The 24,892-nt window shown below is 35.1% G+C and overlaps 1 protein-coding gene across 1 annotated transcript in view; it reads left to right on the top strand.

The window, feature by feature from the left end:
• LOC114658458 (ubiquitin carboxyl-terminal hydrolase 15-like) overlaps window positions 1–24,892 on the top strand; it is a 190,725-nt gene that overhangs the window by 85,292 nt on the left and 80,541 nt on the right. Inside the window, 7 exon segments of the mRNA XM_028810532.2 lie at window positions 1,530–1,616; window positions 3,484–3,622; window positions 3,780–3,953; window positions 12,305–12,463; window positions 12,541–12,765; window positions 12,985–13,068; window positions 19,359–19,453. Coding sequence (XP_028666365.1) covers window positions 1,530–1,616; window positions 3,484–3,622; window positions 3,780–3,953; window positions 12,305–12,463; window positions 12,541–12,765; window positions 12,985–13,068; window positions 19,359–19,453 — 963 coding nt within the window.

The following is a 24,892-nucleotide window of genomic DNA, read 5'->3' as shown; positions in this document are numbered from 1 at the left end:
ACACAAAGCATTTAATGTGCTACATAACTTATGATGGGGTTTGAGAAAATATAGTAAATTAAATATTCATCTTAAGATGAAGTTTAGTTTAAGATGTTCTACTTTAATGACAAATTACGAGAATAAAGTCAACATGTCGACTTTAATCTTGTCATAAGCATCGAGATTAAAGTGGAAATGTCGAGAATAAATTCAGCATGTCGTCACACTATTACACAGTACCCAGGTACATTACATAGTATTGAAAAAAATAAATAAATAAAACAAGTACAACTTGGCTTGCAGTTTTATCCAGTAGTATAGAAGCAGTATTCACACAGTTGAACATAATGGTCCATATCCAACCTTTTAAAACCAAAGTATCTCCAGACAACAGACATAGCTCCTTTTTTCGGTAAACGTTCTTCTGTGTCATCATGTTCAACTTTATCGTCTGCTACAGCTTCAGTTTCAGAATGCTTTCTGTTCATTTTCACCGTTCAATACCTCCACTAACGCATGTACTCCGTTACATGCCTGTTTAGCGGTGCAGCAGTGAAAAAGGTCCCCCCTTAAACAGTTTCCCACTGCACCACGTTCCGAATGTTGTTTAGGCTATTTAAACCAGTATTTTGGTATAAGAAAAATCCATACAATAACAAAAATAAAAAACGTTTTTTGGTATGAACCAGTATACTGCCCAGCACAAATCTGTAGTGCAGCTTTAGAGTTTCAGTGATTTCCTATTGAAAACATGTGCTTTTGCAAATGTGATTCTTAAGAATAGACATTGTTATACTGATGTTTATATTAATTTTGTTGTATGTATAGATTTATATGGTTTATCAGTGTGAAAAGTGATATTCTAGCCCTCCAATTCTGATTCTTTTGCTTCTAGAATGTATTCTTTTGTCTTTTTCTGCATTATATATACATTTTTCTCAGTTATGAGCTGAGAAGTATGGATCATGATGCACTGAATTAGTCTGCAACAATATTAAATAGCTATTTGAAACATTATACATTTAAGTGTGATAGTATCACAATGAACTAGCACCGATGCTCCACAAATCTGTACTTGGTAAGTAGGTTAGAAAATAGATAGAGGAAAGTATATCAGCATAAGTAATTGAATAAAACTTTTGTCTCAAAATGTTTGAATTTACTGGCAATGTAAAAAGGGCTAAATCACCCATCACTGGTTTTAGTCTATATTTTTAAGTATAATTTAAGTATTTGTGCTGTTTTTGTGACTGTTTATACGTAAGTTCATGTCTGTTGTATAAAATTACCAATTTAGTTTTATTTACCTATTTAGTTTGTTGAATTGTCTTTTACATATTAACATTATTTTTTTGTTACAGGTATTCAAAGAAAAGACTGTTTAACTGTAATTTTAAAAGTTGAACTTCATTATAATTTCTATGAAAAAGTCCTTGGTTTACAAAAATCAAGTACAACATCACTCACTTTTATTAACTATATTTGAAAACATGTACAGTAAGTGTTTTTTTTAACTTATTGCTAACAAGGCTACTTTTTATTTGTAGATCACCTGGTGCTTCATCTTTTTCAACTTTACCAAAATTATCTCCATCATCATTACCGAACAATTATAACAGCTTCAACAACAGAAAGTAAGCATCTGTTTGTATATTATAGTTATCCATGAATTTGCAGAAGTGTTTTTGATCAAATAAATTATTTACCTGACTGTCATACTCTTCATTTAATTGTTTTGTTTTTGTCATGGTATGCTTTAAATTTTAAGAAGTTAAATTATTGGGAATTTCATACAGAAGAACCAAAAAGATATTATTGTGACATTTGTTGTAGACAGTAAAGTGTCTAAGATGTGTCTAAATTTAAATAGTAAAGATGCAATATACTGTATAATCTACATTTCATAGCTCACTTGCTGATACACCAAGATTTAAATTTTGCTGTTAATAATGACAGTTAATGGCTGATGAAGGAATGTGAAAGGAGTAAGGTGTTTATGCTTCAGGTGTTCACAATTTTTGAAATTATAGGCATTTCCCTTACTAGTAATTTTGCTTCTGAATACTTTTGTGATGTTCAAATGTATGTAGCTCTGATTAAAGTTTGGTGTTAAGCTAATAATGATTTCAAAGTTAAGGATGCTTTAGTAACTTATTAAATTGGTAGTAAAAATACTTTTCCTACCTTATTCATAAGTAAGTACATCCCTATAGGTAAATTCCATTAAAAGCAAGCAAAAACAAAACCAGATGCTCAATATGAATGATTTTATAAGACACATTAATATTTTTTCATTATTTGTGCTGACAAAACTGTACTTGGTATGCAAATTATCAATCCAAATTATACTGAAATAAAGCAAATACCAAGTGGCTCAAGTATCTTAATAATATAAAAGACACACAATTTATTTTTCAATGTTTCCACTATAACATTTATTGATGCCCAACACAGTATGTTAAATTAGAGGTTAAGAGATGCAGTAAATTTAGTATGTGCTGTTCAGTTACAGAGCACGTACGTTGGGTGTATCTTTTCTCCGTTCTTCAAACTCAACACTAATCTTAGTGAGTTGCAACTGACAAAGCTTGCCCATTTTTCGTATTTTTTGTTCCTATTTTTAAGGAAGGATGTTCAGATAGAAGTGTGGATTTTGTCAGATGTGCAACTCATTTTGATATCATTCATATTGAATATGGATTTTGCCTTCAGGACTTTAGGTGCTTAAAGAAGTCTTTGCAAAATTTTCATCTCCTTTTACTGTTGATGTGGGCAATGTTCCAGAAATCTTACAGCTGGAAGCAACTGAACTCCATTGCAACAATGAACTTAAAAATAAGGTTATCAACATTTGTTTGCTTGATTGCAACCAGCTGCACATTACTGTTTCTAAGTCTTTTCAAACATGTTCTGTACACATTATCATAATTTGGTAACACTTGCAGCTCCAAGCAGGTTCACCAATGAAAACTGTTAAAATCAAGCATAGAACCATACAGATATACTGTAAGTCTTTGCAATGAATTAATTGCTATACTGCTCAGAGTTTAAACTGATATTAATAGTCTGGGCCAAAGCCAGCAGTTTTCTGTTTATGACTAGAACAGTGTCACATTCAGATCACTTTCCTTTAAAACTCTTGTCTTATTGTTGTTTGAGGATTGCAATTAATAAAAAGTTTTACAATGAAACCATTTCTTGAGCTACTGTTTTTAGTTATTGTTTTGTCATTAATATGTGCTAGATTGTCTGGGTTTATAGGGAGTTTAACCCACCGCGTATAAAATTTGCTCACCCAGATTTAGATGGTGTTCTGAGGAAATAATTGTTTAACATGAGATTTTTTGTTTTCTGTTTTCTGCTTAAAATAATGTCCTCAATATTGTGATTCAATACTGCTGTTTATATTTTGTTGTTTACAATACCAACACTTTATATCATACAGTGATGAAAAAAAATAAAACATAACACTGATATTCAGTAATTTTCTTCTTTTTACAGTGTTAAAAATTCAAACTACTGCATCCCTTCATATTCTCCTTATAATACCTATGACTATCAAGAGCGACATAGTGAGCAACCAGGCCTTTGTGGTTTATGTAATTTAGGGAACACTTGTTTTATGAATTCTGCTGTCCAGGTAGGTAAAGCAAGCAAGCCTTTTAAGAGTTTTATTTTTGAGCATTTCCATTAGTTATTAAATAGGCGAACAAAAGTCACTGTTACAGATGCACTTGAAAGTATGCTTATTTGATTTGACTTTTATTAACTTAAACCTTTTTCATTTTTTTTTTCAGTGTTTAAGTAATACGCCTCCACTTACAGAATATTTCTTAAATGACAAATATCAAGATGAACTGAACCTTGACAATCCTTTAGGAATGCGAGGAGAAATAGCAAAAGCTTATGCAGATCTTATCAAACAGATATGGTCTGGTAAATATACCTATGTTACTCCAAAAGCTTTTAAGGTTAGTGTTTTAAGTAGAAATTAATATTTGCTATAACATTCTTTTTTGATTTAAAGTAGATAATCTTCACACATGTTCTTTAAACGTGTCATCTAGCTATCTATATCACCTTTTCTTTTATAAATATATTAGCCTTTTATTTTGCTTTTTAAAATTAGTAATACTGCAGTACTTTCAAACTTTAGGTGTTCATGCATTTAACTCTCTCTATTTTATATAACATAATTCCTTGCAGTTTGAACATAGGAATTATACCTGCCAGTGCACATATACATACTTTATATTTATAAACATTATATATTAGGTTCTTATAGGCCCTAATTCATTTTCTTGAGGCACTTGATCTAATACAGACTTGCTGAGAAGGAAACCTTATCGTGGATGCATTTCGCCAATTGCAGAAACCAAATAAATATGAGATGCCAGTATATTGCAGGGTTTATTTAAAAATGCAACCATAAATCATGGTAGGGATAAGATAGCAATTAAGACTAATTTAGGAAAATCTATAGAAGCACAAAAAACAATTTAGACAGTGGCCAAGCTGCGAGCCAAGACTTGATTCCTGGAGAAATGAGACCATATAACTAACTACTTCACCATCATGTCTCTTTTCTTATAAATTAAATTGTAAAGTGTAAAAGTCTTATGCTAAGAGTAACTAGTATTTAAAACTTTAGTTTCAGTCTACATAGATTTCAGTAGGGCAATAGAGAAGAAAATGCAACAATCAGACATAAAGGTAATAGCCCAATTCCCTGTCAGTTCAGCCATATAAAGCCTAAAGCCCTTCAAATAAAATTTGAGTAAGAAATTGTCATTGAGTTTTGTAAGATCTCCACCCACTAAGGAAAAATGTCTTCTTTCTCAATTAAAGCATATGCATTTCACCACTTGCCTCAATTCACCAAAACAGTTATTTGGACATTCTTAATTCAATTGAGCATCATAAGCATATGAATGAAAATGTAACATTTCTATATGATACCTCCTACTCGCGAACAAAAAGAAAAAAAAATCCTAGTATTATGCCCTGAGAGATGCATCTTTCAACTACAGATATGAAAGAAGGACTGTTTTTATGGAACATATGTCCTTGTTGACAGCAATGTGAAAATTTGGAAATAAACCAAGTAATAACAATGTCTGACAGTCAAACTAATTTTTAATTCAGTTTAGACTTGAGTGCAATTTTTATTATTGTCAACAGCTCTCTAAAATTGTGCAATTTCCTTCATCAGATAACATTGAAATATAATTTATAAAATAAGTTCCAACTTTTTCTTTTTTGTGGAAGCCAAACTGATTACTGTTGTAAACATTTTTTTCCACATCTGACTGATTTTTTTTTTTCCCATAAATTGAATTGAATTTATAATGCTTAACAGCATTTGGATATAAATCTGATCTTTATGAAGAATTATAGTTAGGCCCATAAGTATTTGGACAGTGATACAATTTTCATAATTTTTCCTCTTTGTGCCACCACAATACAGTACAGTACAATACAATTTATTTTGTATAGCCCAAAATCACATAAGGTGTGCCATAATGGGCTTCAACAGCCCCCCAGCCTTGACTCTCTAAAAAGACAAGGAAAAAACTCCCAAAAAAAACCTTTGCAGGGGAAAAAATAGAAGAAACCTTGGAAAAGACAGTTCAAAGAGAGACCCCTTTCCAGGTAGGTTTGGCGTGTAGTGGGTGTCAAAAAAAAGGGGGTCAATACAATACACAGAACACAAGTAGTCATCATTACAAAATAATAGTGCAATAGAAATATTATAGGGCAGCACGGTGGCGCAGTGGGTAGTGCTGCTGCCTCGCAGTTAGGAGACCTGGGTACACTTCCCGGGTCCTCCGTGCGTGGAGTTTGCATGTTCTCCCCGTGTCTGCATGGGTTTCCTCCGGGCGCTCCAGTTTCCTCCCATAGTCCAAAGACATGCAGGTTAGGTGGATTGGCGATTCTAAATTGGCCTTAGTGTGTGCTTGGTGTGTGGGTGTGTTTGTGTGTGTCCTGCGGTGGGTTGGCACCCTGCCTGGGATTGGTTCCTGCCTTGTGCCCTGTGTTGGCTGGGATTGGCTCCAGCGGACCCCCGTGACCCTGTGTTCGGGTTCAGCAGGTTAGAAAATGGATGGATGGATAGAAATATAAGTACAGTGCAGAATTCAACATTAGATATTACATAATATGACAATGGATTTTAAATGAAGCAATCATGATATGATTAAAGTTTAGACTTATAATTTTTATTCAAGAATTTTAACAAAAACATTGTATGAGCCATTTAGAAAAGATACCCATTTTTATACATGGTCCCATAATTTTCAGGGGCTCAAAGGTATTTGGACAAACTAACATAGTCGTGAATATAATGAGTATTTTCAATACTTAGTTGAAAGTCCTTTTCTGTCAATGACTGCCTGAAATCTGGAATCCATGGCCATCTCCAAGGGCTGGGGTTCTTCCCTACTGTTGCTTTGCTGGGAGTTTACTGCAACTGTCTTCATGTGCTGCTTATTCGCTGGACTTCCTGCTTTTAGTGTTATCTTAAGCAAGTGAAATGCATGCTCAGTTAGGTTGAAGTCAGTTGATTGACTTGGCCATTGAAGAATAATTCACTTCTTAGCCTTGAAAAACACTTGGTGCGCAAGTCAACCATGCCTTACATGAGCAGGTTAAGAAAGTGGATTGATGGATAATGTATGTAAAATAAATGATTTTTGTTTGGTGAGGAGAAGATTTTGCATGATTGTGATAGGCACAGATTACCATTATTATATCAAGACATGTGCTTTAGGGGAAAACTGAGTCTCTTGGTGAGAGATGGGCAAAACGAGATCAATATAGTAGCAGTAGTAGAAGTATTTTTTAATGTTAACACAGCAACCATTGAGGTCAAACTTCCAAAAAAGGATATTTCCACTACAGTATTTGCTTTTAGCTGTCTGGATTTGTGTAGCACACATCACAAATAAACATGACTGTGTATTGCCCTGCAAGGAAAGAAAACACGCCAGACAACATTTTCTTAATGCAGGCAAAAACTACTGACTGTTTATTGAACGTGCTTAAACTATATACAACTGTTGCCTATTCCCTCATCACCCCGCCTCTTCTCACACTGCAGTGCGTGTGATTTGTGTCTTTAGAGGCGCAGCGCTACTACATGCTATAAGCCTAAAAGCTGCTAACATTGCTTAATTATTCTGTTCTCAATTGAATTTTACTTTAAATACCAGTAAGATTGCAAGCAACCTATTAGGCTAAATTTTAAAATGATCTCTCATTACTGTTCAAAACCGTGATGTGAATCTTTTGTTTTGTCCAAACTAGAGGCATATTACTATTCATGTTTTTCTCATTGAGTACTGAGATAAAAACAGTGCAATATACCAAAATACTTTACTTTGCGAACCTTTGTGCACCTAATTCAAACTGGATGTGTTGTAATTAAGGAAAAGTCATATATAAACTGTTCATTATTCTGAAAAAATAATACTTTCTAAATGGTTTTAACACAATACATTTACTTGTGTAGTATTTAAACTGATATTTTGCTTGTAAACTTATCTTTGGAATGTTAAACAGTTGTATTTCCCAATAAAACATATACTGCATCCCAGTTCTCAACACAAGGAATTAAACAGAATCCATTGATTTTGATTAAGTTGTATATTTTAAAGAGCCAAATTAACAAATATTTGTGATGGACTTCAAAGCTTATAGCTCAATTCTTTTTTCTTTTTCTTTCAGCCACTTAATTTTATCTCTTGTATAAACCAAGTATGCAGTAGGGTTTTCTGTGAAATTATTTATTACCAAAACTTATTAAAAAAAAAACACATTTCTAGTCAGCTTAACTGTAGAGTATAACCTTTCTCAGTAAGAAAACTGAGCTGTTGCATCCAAAGCTTTTTTTCATACACTTCTCTCTGAGACAAATGCATTTCTTTTTAACAAAAACAATGTACAAATTTTCACAACTGCCATATTTGTCAGTCCTTTCTTACTTAGCGGTGTTTAAGTTATATTTAGTAAGGCAAAATGTGTTTCTTTGATTATGTTCTAAACTGAAATGGGGACATTAAAAAATCCTTTCAGTTTTGTAAAACTCTTATTTTCTCTTTGCATTGGAAGTATAGTATGTCAGTTTGCAGTTTTCCAGGTATTCTGCAGCAATATAAATATTTCAGAATGTGTTCAATATTTGTTTCAGGTGGAACTATCATTCAACATGTAAAATCAAAAATGTATTCAACTTACTTTCCAGTGTTATTGATATACTTCCACATTTATATATATATATATATATGTATATAAATATATATATATATGTATATATATATATATATATATATATATATATATATATATGAAGAGCTCAGTTCCAAAATCAGCTAAGTACAAAAGGTAAATTTTGGAGATAAATAGGAAAATCTGGGTCCGTAAGCGGATTTTGAAACTAAATCCCTACAACTATAGTGCTACACTGTTGCAATTAGCAGGTTTTGAAGCTCAAACATATTTTCGGCACATGACCAACTGCATGAAAACTCACTATCACATGTTCACCAAATTTTACCAAAAGGTGTAATTAGCAGATTTTGGAACTCACATCTTCATTCATATATATATATATATATATATATATATATATATATATATATATATATATATATATTATGCAGCTGGAGATCCACAAAGGGAGAAAAAATGAGTCACGTATCATAAAGTAGTTTTTATTCCTGAGCTTTCAACCCCTGCCAGGGGTCTTCATCAGAGGATAATGTTTCGACTTGCAAGAATCAAAGGCAATTACTTGTTTTTTTGATGGCGCCATCAACAGACACTTGGGCATAAATCCGGCATATGCAAACTTAAGAAGAACATATTCATAATAAACAAGACTTTACAACCAATACCCCCCGGATCACACTGACTTAGCCAACCCACGTAATTTTTTGCTATATATTGCCTTTGATTCTTGTAGGTCTAAACATTATCCTCTGTTGAAGACCCCTGGCAGGGGTTGAAAGGTCAGGAATAAAAACTACTTTATAATACGTGATTCATTTTTTCTCCCTTTGTGGATCTCCAGCTGCAAATATGCAAACCATATCACAGACCTTCTCTTCCATATATATATATATATATATATATATATATATATATATATATATATATATATATATATATATACACACACACTGTATACAGGTAAAATTCTGTTACAATGAATATCTTTACAACTAAATTTTCATTACAACGAAGTGTTGTTATGGTCCCGACAGCTTCCCCATATGACGCGAGTCTATAGAAATCTCCTTACTACAAAGTACATTCAGCAGATACTTTCATTACAACAAAGTGCACAAAAGACATTGAAATGCCTGAATGAATCATCCACAGAGCAGTTAGTTCTGTGGCCGCAGCTCAGTTGTGCACAACAATCCCCCAAACAGAAACACTGTCATTTTTTTTTCTTTCTTCAAACTTTCCTCGTACTGTTTTGTTTTGTTTTTTTTATGCCTCTTTTATTTCCTGCGGACGTCGAAAAAGCAGTTTTTATGTGGTTCAGTGATGCGCATTCAAGAAACATTCATATTAATACGGCACTCATTCAAGAAAATGTCAGGTTTGTAAACTCTCTTGGGACCTCCCCCAACTAAACAGCATGCCGAAGCGCGTCCCGAAGTCCAAACTTTGCGTCTATGTAAGACTGTTTATCTGTTGCTGGGGCAACATCCAGCTCAAAGCTGTGCTGTGTCTCTCAGCTATGCTGCGTCTCTCCGCCAAAGCAAACAGAAAAGATATGAATGGGTGATATGCAAGGAACATTGTACCGTGCATCCGGAAAGTATTCACAGCGCATCATTTTTTCCACATTTTGTTATGTTACAGCCTTATTCCAAATTGGATTAAATTCATTTTTTTCATCAGAATTCTACACACAACACCCCATAATGACAACATGAAAAAAGTTTACTTGAGGTTTTTGCAAATTTATTAAAAATAAAAAAACTGAGAAATCACATGTGAATAAGTATTCACAGCCTTTGCTCAATACTTTGTCGATGCACCTTTGGCAGCAATTACAGCCTCAAGTCTTTTTGAATATGATCCCACAAGCTTGGCACACCTATCCTTGGCCAGTTTCGCCCATTCCTCTTTGCAGCACCTCTCAAGCTCCATCAGTTTGGATGGGAAGCGTCGGTGCACAGCCATTTTAAGATCTCTCCAGAGATGTTCAATCGGATTCAAGTTTGGGCTCTGTCTGGGCCACTCAAGGACATTCACAGAGTTGTCCTGAAGCCACTCCTTTGATATCTTTTCTGTATGCTTAGGGTCATTGTCCTGCTGAAAGATGAACCGTCACCCCAGTCTCAGGTCAAGAGCGCTCTGGAGCAGGTTTTCATCCAGGATGTCTCTGTACATTGCTGCAGTCATCTTTCCCTTTATCCTGACTAGTCTCCCAGTTCCTGCCGCTGAATAACATCCCCACAGCATGATGCTGCCACCACCATGCTTCACTGTAGGGATGGTATTGGCCTGGTGATGAGCGGTGCCTGGTTTCCTCCAAACGTGACGCCTGGCATTCACACCAAAGAATTCAATCTTTGTCTCATCAGACCAGAGAATTTTCTTTCTCATGGTTTGAGAGTCCTTCAGGTGCCTTTTGGTAAACTCCAGGTGGGCTGCCATGTGCCTTTTACTAAGGAGTGGCTTCCGTCTGGCCACTCTACCATACAGGCCTGATTGGTGGATTGTTGCAGAGATGGTTGTCCTTCTGAAAGGTTCTCCTCTCTCCACAGAGGACCTCTGGAGCGCTGACAGAGTGACCATCGGGTTCTTGGTCACCTCCCTGACTAAGGCCCTTCTCCCCAGATCACTCAGTTTAGATGGCCGGCCAGCTCTAGGAAGAGTCCTGGTGGTTTCGAACTTCTTCCACTTAGGATGATGGACGCCACTTTGCTCATTGGGACCTTCAAAGCAGCAGAAATTTTTCTGTAACCTTCCCCAGATTTGTGCCTTGAGACAATTCTGTCTCGGAGGTCTACAGACAATTCCTTTGACTTCATGCTTGGTTTGTGCTCTGACATTAACTGTCAACTGTGGGACCTTATATAGGCAGGTGTGTGCCTTTCCAAATCATGTCCAATCAACTGAATTTACCACAGGTGGACTCCAATTAAGTTGCAGAAACATCTCAAGGATGATCAGGATGCGCCTGAGCTCAATTTTGAGCTTCATGGCAAAGGCTGTGAATACTTATGTACATGTACTTTCTCAATTTTTTTTTTATTTTTAATAAATTTGCAAAAATCCCAAGTAAACTTTTTTCACATTGTCATTATGGGGTGTTGTGTGTAGAATTCTGAGGAAAAAAATGAATTTAATCCATTTTGGAATAAGGCTGTAACATAACAAAATGTGGAAAAAGTGATGCTCTGTGAATACTTTCCGGATGCACTGCAAATGCATGTAACAGGATTACTTGATTACTGATCTGCTGTGTCTGTGTTTAGCAGAGTGGCAGATCACACTACAATAAATAAGTGCCATTCCTGTTTCAAGCTGAATAAAGCTGGTTTTGCTAAAGTACTGAGACTCAGCCTCGTGTTTTGGGGTGCAAGACAGGGACTTATAGCACAACCCCAGTCTTTTATGATTTGCTTCTGTGTTGCTTCACTGTAGCACTATGAGCCTGTTGTTACCCTGCACCGGCAACGGACAAACAAGCTTCCACAGACGTGCCAATCGCGCTTCAGGACGCACTTCAGCGTGTCGTTCCCATTGGGTGGGGAGTGGGTCTCAAAAAAGTTCAGAAACCTCACAATATGAATAAAAAAAGGATGATTCAGCTTCTGATTGATAACTGTGTTTCCCACAACATACTTCCACATTTAGATAATGTTCGAGTTGAATTCCTCCCACCCAATTGCATGGCAGTGCTTCAGTGTTATCGCGAGGAATTGCTGAGAAAAATTCTCATCAGCATAACTTGTAGGCAGGAGGAGATTAAAATTAACGCGAAAGAAGCTATTGAAACGATTGCAAACGCCTGGGCGCAAGTTAAAGAAAGCACTATAGCAACAAATACAGAATCTCATTACAACAAAATTTTCATTACAATGAAATATTTTTTAGGTCCCTGGGAGTTTGTTGTAATGGAATTTTACCTGTATATGTGTGTGTGTATATATATATATATATATATATATATATATATATATATATATATATATACACTTTTTTTTTCCTTTATTATAAGTAAAATAAAAATTAAAAGAGATCTTGGACTTGAAAGTATAATTTTAGAAATTACAGTGGTATTATTTGTGCTATCTAGATGCAAGTTGGTCGATTTGCACCTCAATTTTCTGGATACCAGCAACAGGACTCTCAAGAGCTTCTTGCTTTTCTTCTTGATGGACTACATGAAGATTTGAATAGAATAAGGAAAAAGCCATACATTCAACTCAGGGATGCAGAGGGCAGACCAGACAAGGTTTTATTATTAATTTTTTAAAAACTGATTTTAAATATTAAAATATAAAATTAATATATTTTATGTTCTTTTTGTAGGTTGTTGCTGAAGAAGCATGGGTAAACCATATAAAGCGTAATGACTCCATAATTGTAGATATCTTTCATGGCCTTTTCAAATCAACATTAGTTTGTCCTATATGCTCTAAAGTGTCTGTTACTTTTGACCCATTCTGTTACCTTACTCTGCCACTGCCTATGAAGAAGGAGCGTACTTTAGAAGTTTTCCTTGTACACTTAGATCCTCTTTTAAAGCCAATGCAGGTAAATTAAATAAATAAATAAAAATGTTATGGTTGTGTTGTTTCTTTACAATTTTCACTTTTTGCACAGTGTCTTGTTACAAATATGTAATCCATTTATTTCTATTTATGGCTTCTTGTAAACCTCAAGTACTGGAACCTTATTTTCAATGTGCTTAGAAAATATTATTGTAAAACTCAAACATTTAAAATGTCTTTTCTCGTTTTATCTTTTTTACAGTACAAATTAGTTGTCCCAAAGGTTGGATACATCTCAGACCTCTGTATGGCTCTTTCATCTATATCTGGAATCCCTGCAGATAAGGTTTGGATTTAGCCCTGCATTATAAAAAATATTTTTAAATAGTATACATATAATTTTAAAATAAGAACATATTAACGAAAAAGTAATATTTTTCTCAACTCAAACATACTGTATCATGCATGTCACACTAGTAAAAAATTACTTGTCTTTCTACCAGTTAGTATGTGTTTATGTGCTCATTTTAAGCCACAAAACATTCGGCTATTTCTCAGTAGAGAATGACTTAGAAAGTCTATGCAGGCTGTAACATTCAGGTACATTTGGAGACTTAATTGATTTGAAAGTTAGAGCATTTAAAAATGTTTAAGTTACTTTATCTAAGAGTCGGTTATCAAATTTTTGTTTATTAAATATTTATGTAACAATCATAATCAAAAATAGCAGTGATAGTGGAGTTCTGTTGGCTTGTGGTAGTGCCGTAGCTTTTATAGACAGCAGCTTCCAATTCAAGTGATATAAAAATAGCATTGATTGATGTCCTATTGCTTGTTGTTTGTTGTGGAGGATCAATGACTAATTGTATATCAGATTTTTTAAAATAATGTTTTTGAAAGAAGTTCCCAATGGAGAGCTAAAATTTCTGTTGAAGTCTCAAGCTAAAATTGTTGGCTGCATCCATGATGGAAAGTAGATTTGGTGCTTTGCAGATAAATTACATTGGCAGAGAAATGCTGAATCATTATAGTGTGCAATTAATCCAGCCACATTGTTGTTTCTAGTGTAACATAGAGATGTCAGCATTTTAATTTTTTTCTATCCAATACCAGTTCCTGGGAAATTTTACAGTACTTGGCAAAACAGAAATCTCCATTAAACAGCTTTTTATTAAAAGTACCTGCGTTATTCAAGTGAACAATGTTGCGCCTTTTTCTGTAATAGAATCTAAAATATATGAATACTAACTGTAACAAGTACATCAAGTAGTTATCCAGCTGTCATTTGAGTAAGCTGATAGACATTTATAAATATCAACATGTAATGCAGGGTTTAAATTTTAATGTATTATAGACATAGAGGTTTACCCAGTCCAACAACAAGTGCAAGGAATCTTAGAGTCTTACAGGGATTTCAGCATAGGTTTTATAAAAAAAGGTATGATCATGGACTACCAAGTGCACATTGTAAATTTTATTCTGTAATTTCTCTTCAGTAACCAAAATGTATTGAATAAAATCAGTACTAAAATAAAAATTCAATGACTATTATTCAGTACTGTTGAATTAGTGTAATCCAAAATAATTTCTGGATATTTTCATTTAAACAAACTCTTTAAAGCTGTTTTAACAATATCCTTTTAAAATATGGTTTTGTTTTTGCAGCAATTGTACCCAGACAAGTAAACTCTGCTTAATACAAGCAAGGGTAAATATATACGTAGGTCTTGGAGAAGAAATGTGTGAGACATAAAGAAATATTAAAGAAAGAATGGGGAGCAGAGAGACATTAGACTAAAGAGTGGAGGCTGGCTGATAATCTCAATTCTCAGAAAAAAATGAGCCAAAAACATTGGATTTTTTTTTTATTTTCAAAAAAGAAAATGTTATCTAGTGTGACAGAAACATGTAAGTACCAAAACATCAACATAAATACAGAAGAAATGCCTTGAGCATGGTAAAGGCACTATATAAATAACACTAGCCGACGCCCACCGTAGCATACGGCGGTGTAAGAATAGGAACGGAAAACGGTGAGAAAGGAATTCAGAAATCAAGAAGAAATAAATACTTCTTGAAAGACGCTGTGTGCATATAGAGTTTCCGGCCAAGCAGGATTACATGTGAAAGTGATAAATAAATCAGGCTTTCCGAATTTATGTACTATGACCATGGCATCCTGATAGTTTTGTTGCATGTATCTCGGACTTCCTGGAAATGTGGACGGTAATATGATCATTTTGCCTACACGAATGTTGTTATTTTCAGCGTTTGCTTGCAGTGTGTCGGATAGTTTGACGCGCAGATCTTGTTGATGTAATCTGAGATAGTTGAGACGCGCGCCCTTTGTTTTAACATACGCATCTACAATGCACTGGTGGAATAGTTTGCCGCTGGAGTGCAAAATACTAAATGTATTCCTCATTGCTAATCTGTATGCGTAAAATTGGCATTGATTAAGCCTTATTCGCTTGGTGGTTCTTTTATCGGGAACATGTTGTAAATCTTTGTGCCAGCCAATGTCTCCGTAAGGGAATAAAAGTGGATAAACCATAGGATCGCAATTCATATTGAGCGTGGAAATCTGTTTACAGGAGTTGCCAATGGGATAAATGCAAATGTCCCTTTTGGCAGGCATTTCACCATCTTCTCCGACGAAAATCGCTGCAACATCGGTGTGACATGTCAGGGCATTGTATCGTCGTAAATCCTGCCTAGGGGTTTCCTTGAAAACCATTCGTACAGATGCTGTTGGATTGGACTGAGTGATTTCATGCATGTGTTTGTATGATTTAGCGAAGGGGTTGATGGTTCTGAGCATGGAATCTAGCTGGAGAAGTACATTTTCGCTGAATGCAGAATTTGCCTTGTTTTGTAAGCATACTTTAGTAGCTTGCGCTGTGTAAAAAACATGCAACTGTCCATATCCTGGAGAGGTAGAAGTGTTAGCGTATAGTGGAGAGATTTGGTGATAAATTTGCCCGTGTATTTTAAAACAGTATGGTCCGTGGCCAGGAGGTTGAGTTATCTGTGCACCCATGGAAGCAAACGCTAGATAAGGGTTGTATTCTTGAGTGTGTTCACAATAATTTTTAGCTTCTGATGTTTGCTATGTAAGAAGCTGTTGTAAAGATACAGGTGGCTCCCGCAAGGGTGGTAAAGCTACTTTACCGTTGTGGCAGCACCTCGAGTACTTGTTTGATGTATTACATTCAGCAGGCCAGTATAGTGCATGATATGGAAGACGATGAATAGAAATCGAGAAATGCCGTGTCGGCTGCATGTGGGCGGGACTGGTTTTGAAGTGGAAGCAGGACGAACCAGAAGAGAAATATATACAGTGGAACCTCGAGATACGATTACCTCTGTATACGAGAAATTCAAAATACGAGGAAAGTATGAGCGAAAAATTCAGATCTAAATGCGAGCATTGGCTCGCGTAACGAGCCACGAGCCAGGCTGTGGGTATAGCTCGCGGCTTAGCGAGGGGGCGTGGTAGCAGTTGCGAGCCGCGATCTGCGGTGTCTGCGTTTCTCACTTAAGTGCACAGGTGGGAAACTGCCCACATCCATGATTGTTCCTGTGGCTGATGGGCTGCAGCTGCCATGTCCTCCCCGCATATATAGAGAAGCGTGAGCCGGTTAAGGGGGAGAAGAAGTAAAAGAAAAGAGAGGAGAGAGAACGGAGGTTGCGGCAGGCAGGCAGGCGAGTGCAGGCTCGCGTGTAGCTGAACAGGCGAGCCAAACAGCTGAAGCAGGACAGTGTAGAGAAGGTCAGCTGCATTAAGAGTGTCTCGCCTGTTGCAGAGCCCGCAGGTGAGACGCTAACAGAGAAGAAGCACCGGGGATTGTCATCTGTTTTTTAAAGACTGCATCCTTTTGACGTTTTAACCTCGTGTTAAAGGATTGTTATTCTTGTGTATTTTAAACCTCCACTTCACAACTGTTTTAAGGATTATTTATTTAAAGATTTATTGAATGCTCTACTGCACTTTGGACACCTGTTTTGATTCTTTTAATAATCAGTTATATTATTTACCAGTGTTATTTATTAAAGGTAGACTACAGTATATATAATTTATCAGTGTTATTTGTTAGGAAAATTGATTTTTATGTTAATATATTTGGGGTGTGGAACGGATTAACTGGATTCCATTATTTTCAATGGGGAAGTTTGTTCTAGATACGAGAAATTCGCTATACAAGCTCAGTGCTGGAACGAATTAAACTCGTATCTAGAGGTTCCACTGTATAAGAGATTTTTTATTTTTATTATTCTTCTAGAAAGAGTTGAAACTGTCACCAGTGCACAGCCCAGTTTTGCAGTCGGAACAGTCAAAGCATGTTTCTTTGCACATTTTTCTTACTCGCCAACCCCCGGGTTTGGTTAACTGTATATACAATTTAAAGAGATTGTTATTTTCATTTCATTCAATTTTTATTTCTTGATATTTGCCAGCAATAAAGCTGTAGTGAATGAGTTATTCCCTCCCCCACCAACCCCCCCCTCCCCCCCAAGCAGGGCTTCTAGTGCCGTTCTGCACGTCGTGTTGTGCGTCGATCAGTTAAAAGCCTGTACAGTAGCTGCTGCTGCTTGTGACATGCTGCGTGATCTGCATGTTGCTCTGCGCGACGATCATTTAAAAGCCTGTATAGCAGCTGTCCTTTTATCTCACTTCTTTGTCTCGCGGGACAATAGTGTCTCTGAGAATTTGTTTGTAAGTAGAGAGTGATGTGCAAGTAGTCTCCCGGGACTTCAAAGTGTCTTCCGAGAAGATCAGAGAAGACCTGCTGTGCATGTGTACCACACCAACATTTTTGAATTTTTTACTACATTCTACTTTGTCATCTACTCTTTGTCCTTTATTTCCGGCCACGGACATGGTTAAATGTCATTTTTGCAGGATGTATAACGCTGCTCGCATTGTGAAGGGGTGGGGGCTGAACGCACACTAAGAGATTGTTATTTTCATTTCATTCATTTTTAATTTCTTGATATTTGGCAGTAATAAAGCTTTAGTGAATGAGTTATCTCCCCCCTAACCCTCCACGCCCCGTCCCCCCATTAAATGCAGGCTTTTAAACAGCCCAACGACAATTGTGTTTTTGCACTGTGCATTATTTTGAGGTAGAAAAGAGAGTGTGCAGTGGAGGATGCAGGTCTTAACAGCAATTGGTCTTTGATAGCTTCACAACGAAAGTCTTGTGTAAAACATGTTAACTCTAACCTAAATTTAAAAATAATGTAGAACCTGCCATTGTTTGTCTTGCTTTTATATATAACTTTTACACCTAAATCACAACGTAGACATTAAAAAATTGAGAAAGTTAGGTACTTGCAAATTAATATACACACACATACTGTTGTAAACAGCTGTTGTCAAAGACACACAAATCTTGAAAAAGTTGTGAGAAAGGTCATTTAGCTGGATGTGGATGCAGTATGGACATACATGAACATGTTGGCTGTAACTGATTGGTCTATCTTCAGGTGTTTCTGTCTTTCTTTCATTGTGCTAAGAGTATTTTTTCCAAAGCTGCATTTCCTTTCTTTCCATTAACACAGAGGCTACATCTCCATTTTTCTAGGCATATTAAAATTACCTTGTGTTACAGTGTTTTTTGCAAAAGTGGCAAGTTTCCAGGTACACTGATTTTCCAAGAGCTCCATAGGAGTCTTGAACCATTTTTGATAGAAAAGTTAAGGTGTACACACACACAATTTATCTGCTATTTTTCAGCAGTTTATCAGCTATTTAACTGCTAGACAAGTGACACTCACTCCCATTGTGATGAAATGACATTAGAAACTAGTTCTGAGTATAATGTAATGGAATATTCAGAATAGCTCAGACTATCTCTGTTTTCCATGTTGTTACAACTACAGCTATTGATACAAAATACACAGGGGATGCCATGACATAACTGCCATGTCAGAATATTGTGCTTCCTTTGCTATTTAAGAAATCCTTAAATAATTAAGAAATATTGTTTTAGTTTTTGTACTTTTTAAATCTAAGTTTTGTCGCTATCTTCTCCCTTGAAGGGTATTTTTGAGTTTTTAAAGGGTTTTTGAAATTTTTAAGTTGCATTTTGGGTCTTTGCAGGCCTTGAAGTCTGCTTTTTGAGTTTGGATCCAAACTGCTTGGTGTGATGTCTGTTTCTAGGTCAGAACCAGTGAAGTCCTGGTATGTTTTTTTGTTTATAGTGAGGTTTAGTAAAGTTGTTATTGTGATTTTAAAGTAAAGTTTATCTTTATAAATATCACCCTTTTCACAGCACAGTGAGTAATTTTCTTTTCAATTATGAAATACTTCTTCTCTCCACAAATGAAAATGTTCCTATGTCAGTGCCTAAAAATGCTTTATCAGGATATGATTACAAAATTTCTTCAGAAAAAAACAAAATTATGTCCAGCTGTTATCGGTACTTTTTAATTTTGAATTTTGATTTCTATGTATGTATGTTTGTATGCAGTTCAGTTGTTGGCAGCTTTATACTGATTATTGCAACTGCAGACCAGACTTTATCAGACTTTGGTATGGGTGACTGGTAATCTGCAAAGCAAAATAGTAATGTATTTTTTCAGTTTGTCACTTTCTTTTAATAACTGTTTTTTGTCACATTCCTTTTCTAGATGATTGTAACAGATATTTACAACCATCGATTTCACAGAATTTTTGCAATAGAGGAAAATTTGAGTAGTATAATGGAGCGAGATGATATTTATGTGTAAGTATTGTGAAACTTACTTTTTTATACTGTAAGAATGTTAATTAATGAATTGGTGGGTACATGTTACCAGTGTTGATTGTCATTAAAGACATTTTAGGCTAAGGCCCATTGGCAATGGAAAAGGAAAAAACAGAACACAACCGTAAATTTGATTTTGGAGAAAATAAACCTCTGGTCATCTGTGTTCCTTATACAAAGGCAAACAAATGTCTTTCAGACCAAGGCCAAAAAGCAACACATGGCCTTCCTGGATATTCATTATTCTATTACAGTTCAAACGTACTTGCCCGATTTTGGTGAAGCATGGAAAACATCTAGAATGGTTTGTGCCATTGCAGATGGTAATGTGTTTCTTCCACTCTTAGGTCATGTTTTAATGCTAGGAAGGATAATTTCAGAAGCAGTAGCAAGAATAAGCACAATGTATAACACCAAGAAGAAATTGGGAATAAGAAAGACTTAGCACTGAGTGATATGATTGAATGATTGCTATAGTTATTCAAAGGCACTATGAACAGCTGCACCAGTGACTCAGACTGGAGTGTGCTATGCTAATTGATTTTCAGTATTTATATCAATGCTTAATCCAATGAGTTTTCTCTGAATATTGTTAAGGTGATCATTGCAGAGTTTAGGACTCTTTGGCTAAAGACTGTGTAATCCATAATAGTATTCTTTATATTTGCAATTTTAAGTAGCCCTGTAGCTTATCATCACAAATTGCAGTCTTTAATTTAGATACTGGGAACATTTTTAAATGCCATGTGTATTTTATCATTTGCTATAAACCAGTAGTTCAGTCTAGTGGCCTGCTGTGGCTACAGGTTTTTGTTCCAACCACTGATTTCATAATGCAGTAGTCATTTTTTTATCCCCAAGTGCAGTAGTGTTAGATTTACATTTAGAAGAAATTTGTAAATATTTCATTTTTTTGCCATTGCTTTACATGCATGGCCATCTTTAATCATTTTTCTGTTAATTATTCTTTTTTTTCTGTAGAGTTTGTTCCCTTAATTGTTTGCTAATAATGACAGCAACAAGTGATGAAAACAACAGGGTAAAGAAGAATCCTGAGTGCTGGAAGTCTGCAGCTACTTCAGTGTCATATGCTGTAGCATGTTCATTAGTGAATAATAACCAGAGCTCCAGAAAAACAAAAGCAACATGAAAGTGAAGGTTTTAAAAACCAAGATAAACACACTTAATTATTTCCATATAATATATGTAAATTCATTCCTATAAAAATGTACAAAGCCAAGTTTTTTGTACTTGCACCAAAACACACAATCTTGAAAGTAATAATATCTTACTTAATTAAGATAGAAGTCCATTTAACAACAAAACTCAAAGGTACAGTGAATCAACAGTACTGAATTTGGGATCTGATTCTGTAACCATAGCCGGAAGCTAATCAGAGTTTTAATAATGAATCCTTGCTTAGGTATAGGATACAAATTTCATGATTTGGACATGCAGGACAGGAAAGCATTACATAATTGGAAAAGTATCATTAAATACAACCAAGTGTCTTCAGCATTTAAAGAAAAGTGAATATTATTTGTTGTATTGGTGTAGTTACTTCCTCCATAACAGTTTTGTGCGACAGTGCATCTTCTCATTAAAAATGAACTCTAGTATACTGTACTTTTTTTTTTTTTTTTTTTTTTTTTAAATTAAGGGGAAGTTTTGCCTTCACTGACTGAAATTCAGGGGAATTTTACACATTTAAATTACCACATTTATTTTTTGCTAATGGTGTTTTTTTTATTAAAAATACTAAAATTCAAATCAGTTGTAGCTAGATATGTATTTCAAAGCCTCAGATTTCAGTTGTGATCCATACCATCTACATAACAGTAGAGAGGCTGACAGCAGTGATGCTGCATTGAATCAGATTATTACAGTGGCTACAGGTGGGCTCTTCAAGCTGACGGCATATTTAAAGGAGATAGCTATGTAGTTACCAATACAGTTTCACAATTTCTCCAACAGGCTAGGTTTTTGAGTGATAAGCAGTTTTACTTTGATAAAAGCTTATACTAACATGTTAATGAAAAGCACAAAAGCTTTACTATAAAAGAAGCAGTTTGATCTTCTGCTGAGTTTTGCCTTGGGAACATCACACTTTTAAGGTTCCAGCCAGTATTAAGTCAGCATACTGGGACTCCATTTGCCTTGGTTCAGTTTTTCCATGTTTAAAATGTCCTAGTGAAATTTTTTTAACTATGATTATCACTTACTGTGCCACAGTTGTCAGGGAAAAGGTCCAAGTAAGAGTCCAAAAATGAACTTCCCATAGGTTGGCATGACTTCAGGAGTTTAGTCAATATTTCATGATTTTATGATTACTCAAAAAGATTTTATGGATGCTTTTGAATGACCGCCATGCAGCCATTTTGGCATTACTCAACTTTTTATTAAATTTGTCATCTTTAAGCAGTACTCTGATCTGAGCACCTATGAATATCCCTTCCTTAATCAAAGCATCACTATTCCTTAATTACATGAATCCAGTTTCTGTAAGTCCAAGTTTGATTTGCAAAGGAGAAAGTAGACGTTTTCAAGATCAGCAAGTAAATTGTTTCCCACATTCTTTTTCCCTGGATCAAGTGAGATACGCTTTTGGCATTTTTTTCTGAGAGCAGTTTTTTTTTTCTTCCTACTTTCCCACTCACTCAAAAACAACAATCATTTCTATATCTCAGCTGCAGGCTAGGCAAATATGCAGTAAACTTCATATCTCCACAAGTAATCCTAAAAACCTGACCAGTTGATGTATGCGAGTATTTAGGTTCAAGCAGCTTCTTATCATTTAGCATTGTAATAACTTATAGTGTGAATCCTTTAATCTTATTAGATGTCTAACATATTTTACACAGCAAATGTGAGGTTCCCAGTTGTTATCGTATTCGCCCAGTTTACAACCAAAAAAAAGTTTATAGTATTAGCAAATGGAGTTAATTTTCATTTCTGAGATTTACATGTTAACGTGCCACAAACAAAGAAAGTATCAGGATGATTTACACAGTTCTGTGACAGTATGCAAATAAGTGCAAAACTATTACAATCAGTCAAATATTAAAATTGAGTTGAGAAAATATACACTGTTTACACTGCTAGCTCTGGCACCAAACTGTCAAAGAACTTGTTTTCCTAGCAGAGACATGGCTTATCTATAGACATTTCCAAATTGAGCTCAATATCATGCTCTTACTTTTGTCCCAAAGCTATTTATGCTAGTAGAAAACAATACTAACAACTAGATTTTGCTCAACGATTGTTACAAATATGCTACAATAGTTAAAATATAGTACTGTAATGTCACAAATTGAACAGAATAATGAAGAATGAGGTCATGAGAAAACTAAGCATGATAAATGAGAAGAAAAATCTGATTTCATCGTTGAGTTCAGCGTGAACACGTATGCTTAGAAAACCCATTACAGTCCATATGACAAAATTATTGGCGAACAGTGTAATGTAACTTATTTCTTGTTATGGTTTGCCATTGCTTTCATTCTACCATGTCAACTCATTCTTAAATTGTACATATCTATTTTCTGAGATTAACATCCAGATAATTTCTGAATTGGATCAGATTGGAAATTGCAAGTCTTTTAACTTTATTTCTCTTCAGTTTCTTTACAAATAGTTTATTAAAGCAGATTCTTCTTGAAGAGTAGCTGTAGTTGTAAATGGCACCAAGTCTGATGAGTTTCTCCCTTGTTCAGTCCTGTGGTTGCAGATTTTTATTTCAATCAGTTTCATAATCATTGACTGGTTTCATCTATTTACTTTGTTTAATTTGCTGGTCTTTTTTGTCTCTCTTATTTTACACTAGCAAAATACCCGCGCTTCGCAGCGGAGAAGTAGTGTGTTAAAGAGGTTATGTAAACATATATATATACATATACATATATATACATATCTACATATACACATATCTATATATACATATATACATATATATATATATACACATCAACATATATATACACATACATATACACACATACATACATACATATATATATATATATATATATATATATATATATATATATATATATAATACATACATACACATACATATATATATACACACATACATACATACATACATACACACACTATATATATATTATATATATATATATACACATACAGACATATATATATATATATATATATATATATATATATATATATATACATATCTACATATATATATACACATATACTGTATATACATATCTACAACCTTTTGTAGGTCTATGAACTTAATTTAAACTTTAGGTTTACACGATGCTTTGTTTCCGAAGTACCTGCACTCATGAATATGTCTGTATGCGTCAGTCGCTCAAATCCATGGGTTCTCCGCTGATTTTTTGTTCGTTTATTATGATTGTTATAGTTCTGTTTGTATACCACGTTGTCAGTTCAGCAGTCCGGTTGTAATATGACCAAGCCGTGCAAGCTTACTGTTGAGAATGCAACGTATAGTTGTACAGGAGAAAAGCAATCTTGCCTCAAAGTTCAGTCAGTTCACGTGAGCCTCTCTCTTGTGTGATGTTGCGATGTCCACGGCTTAATTTAATGTTAGCTAAGACCCGGCACTTAAAAGTTTCTCGCTACAGCAATTTTAACTCCGTTACAAAGTGAGCCAAAGTCTCGTTTATACCTCGTGTCTTCATTAAACTCGTATGTCGAGAATATGGTATTGCAAACGGTAGCGGGAGCGTTTCTATAAACTTAATTTAAACTTACGGTTTACACCGTGCTTTGTTTCCTCAGTAGCTGCACTTATGAATATGCTTGTATGCGTTACTCGCTCGCTTCTTATTGTTTCTCTGCCTTTTCAATTGTGTAATGAATGTTTTCTTCAGCACTCTTTGGGGCTCTTCCTTGTTTTGTACCTACTTTGTTCACAGTCAGTTCACGTGATTACGTGGGTGGCGTGATGACGCCTCCCATAGCCAGCGAGCTGCAGTCCATTACAGTATATGGACAAAAAAGAGGTTCCAGTTATGACCGTTACGCTTTGAATTTCGAAATGAAACCTGCCTAACTTTTGTAAGTAAGCTGTAAGGAATGAGCCTGCCAAATTTCAGCCTTCCACCTACACGGGAAGTTGGAGAATTAGTGATGAGTCAGTCAGTCAGTCAGTGAGGGCTTTGCCTTTTATTAGTATAGATTTGGAAAAACTCATTAGTGTGATCTTTCCGTTTATAAATCTCTAAATCTAAATTTCTAAATCTTTGTATATTTGCCATAGGATTTTGATATGTTCCTATTAATTCATTGTTTTTCTGTGGATTTTGCTTAAGCTGTTAAAAACAGAAATATGCATTTCTGTTTTGAGTCAATGTAATGTCCATATGTCAGTGGTTGGTCAATTGGCCCATTTCATAGTTAGTTTTTTTTGCTGGCGGTGGT

The sequence above is a fragment of the Erpetoichthys calabaricus genome, chromosome 1, assembly GCF_900747795.2.
Source record: "Erpetoichthys calabaricus chromosome 1, fErpCal1.3, whole genome shotgun sequence".
Lineage (NCBI taxonomy): Eukaryota > Metazoa > Chordata > Cladistia > Polypteriformes > Polypteridae > Erpetoichthys > Erpetoichthys calabaricus.
This window is presented reverse-complemented; position numbering and strand designations above follow the sequence as displayed.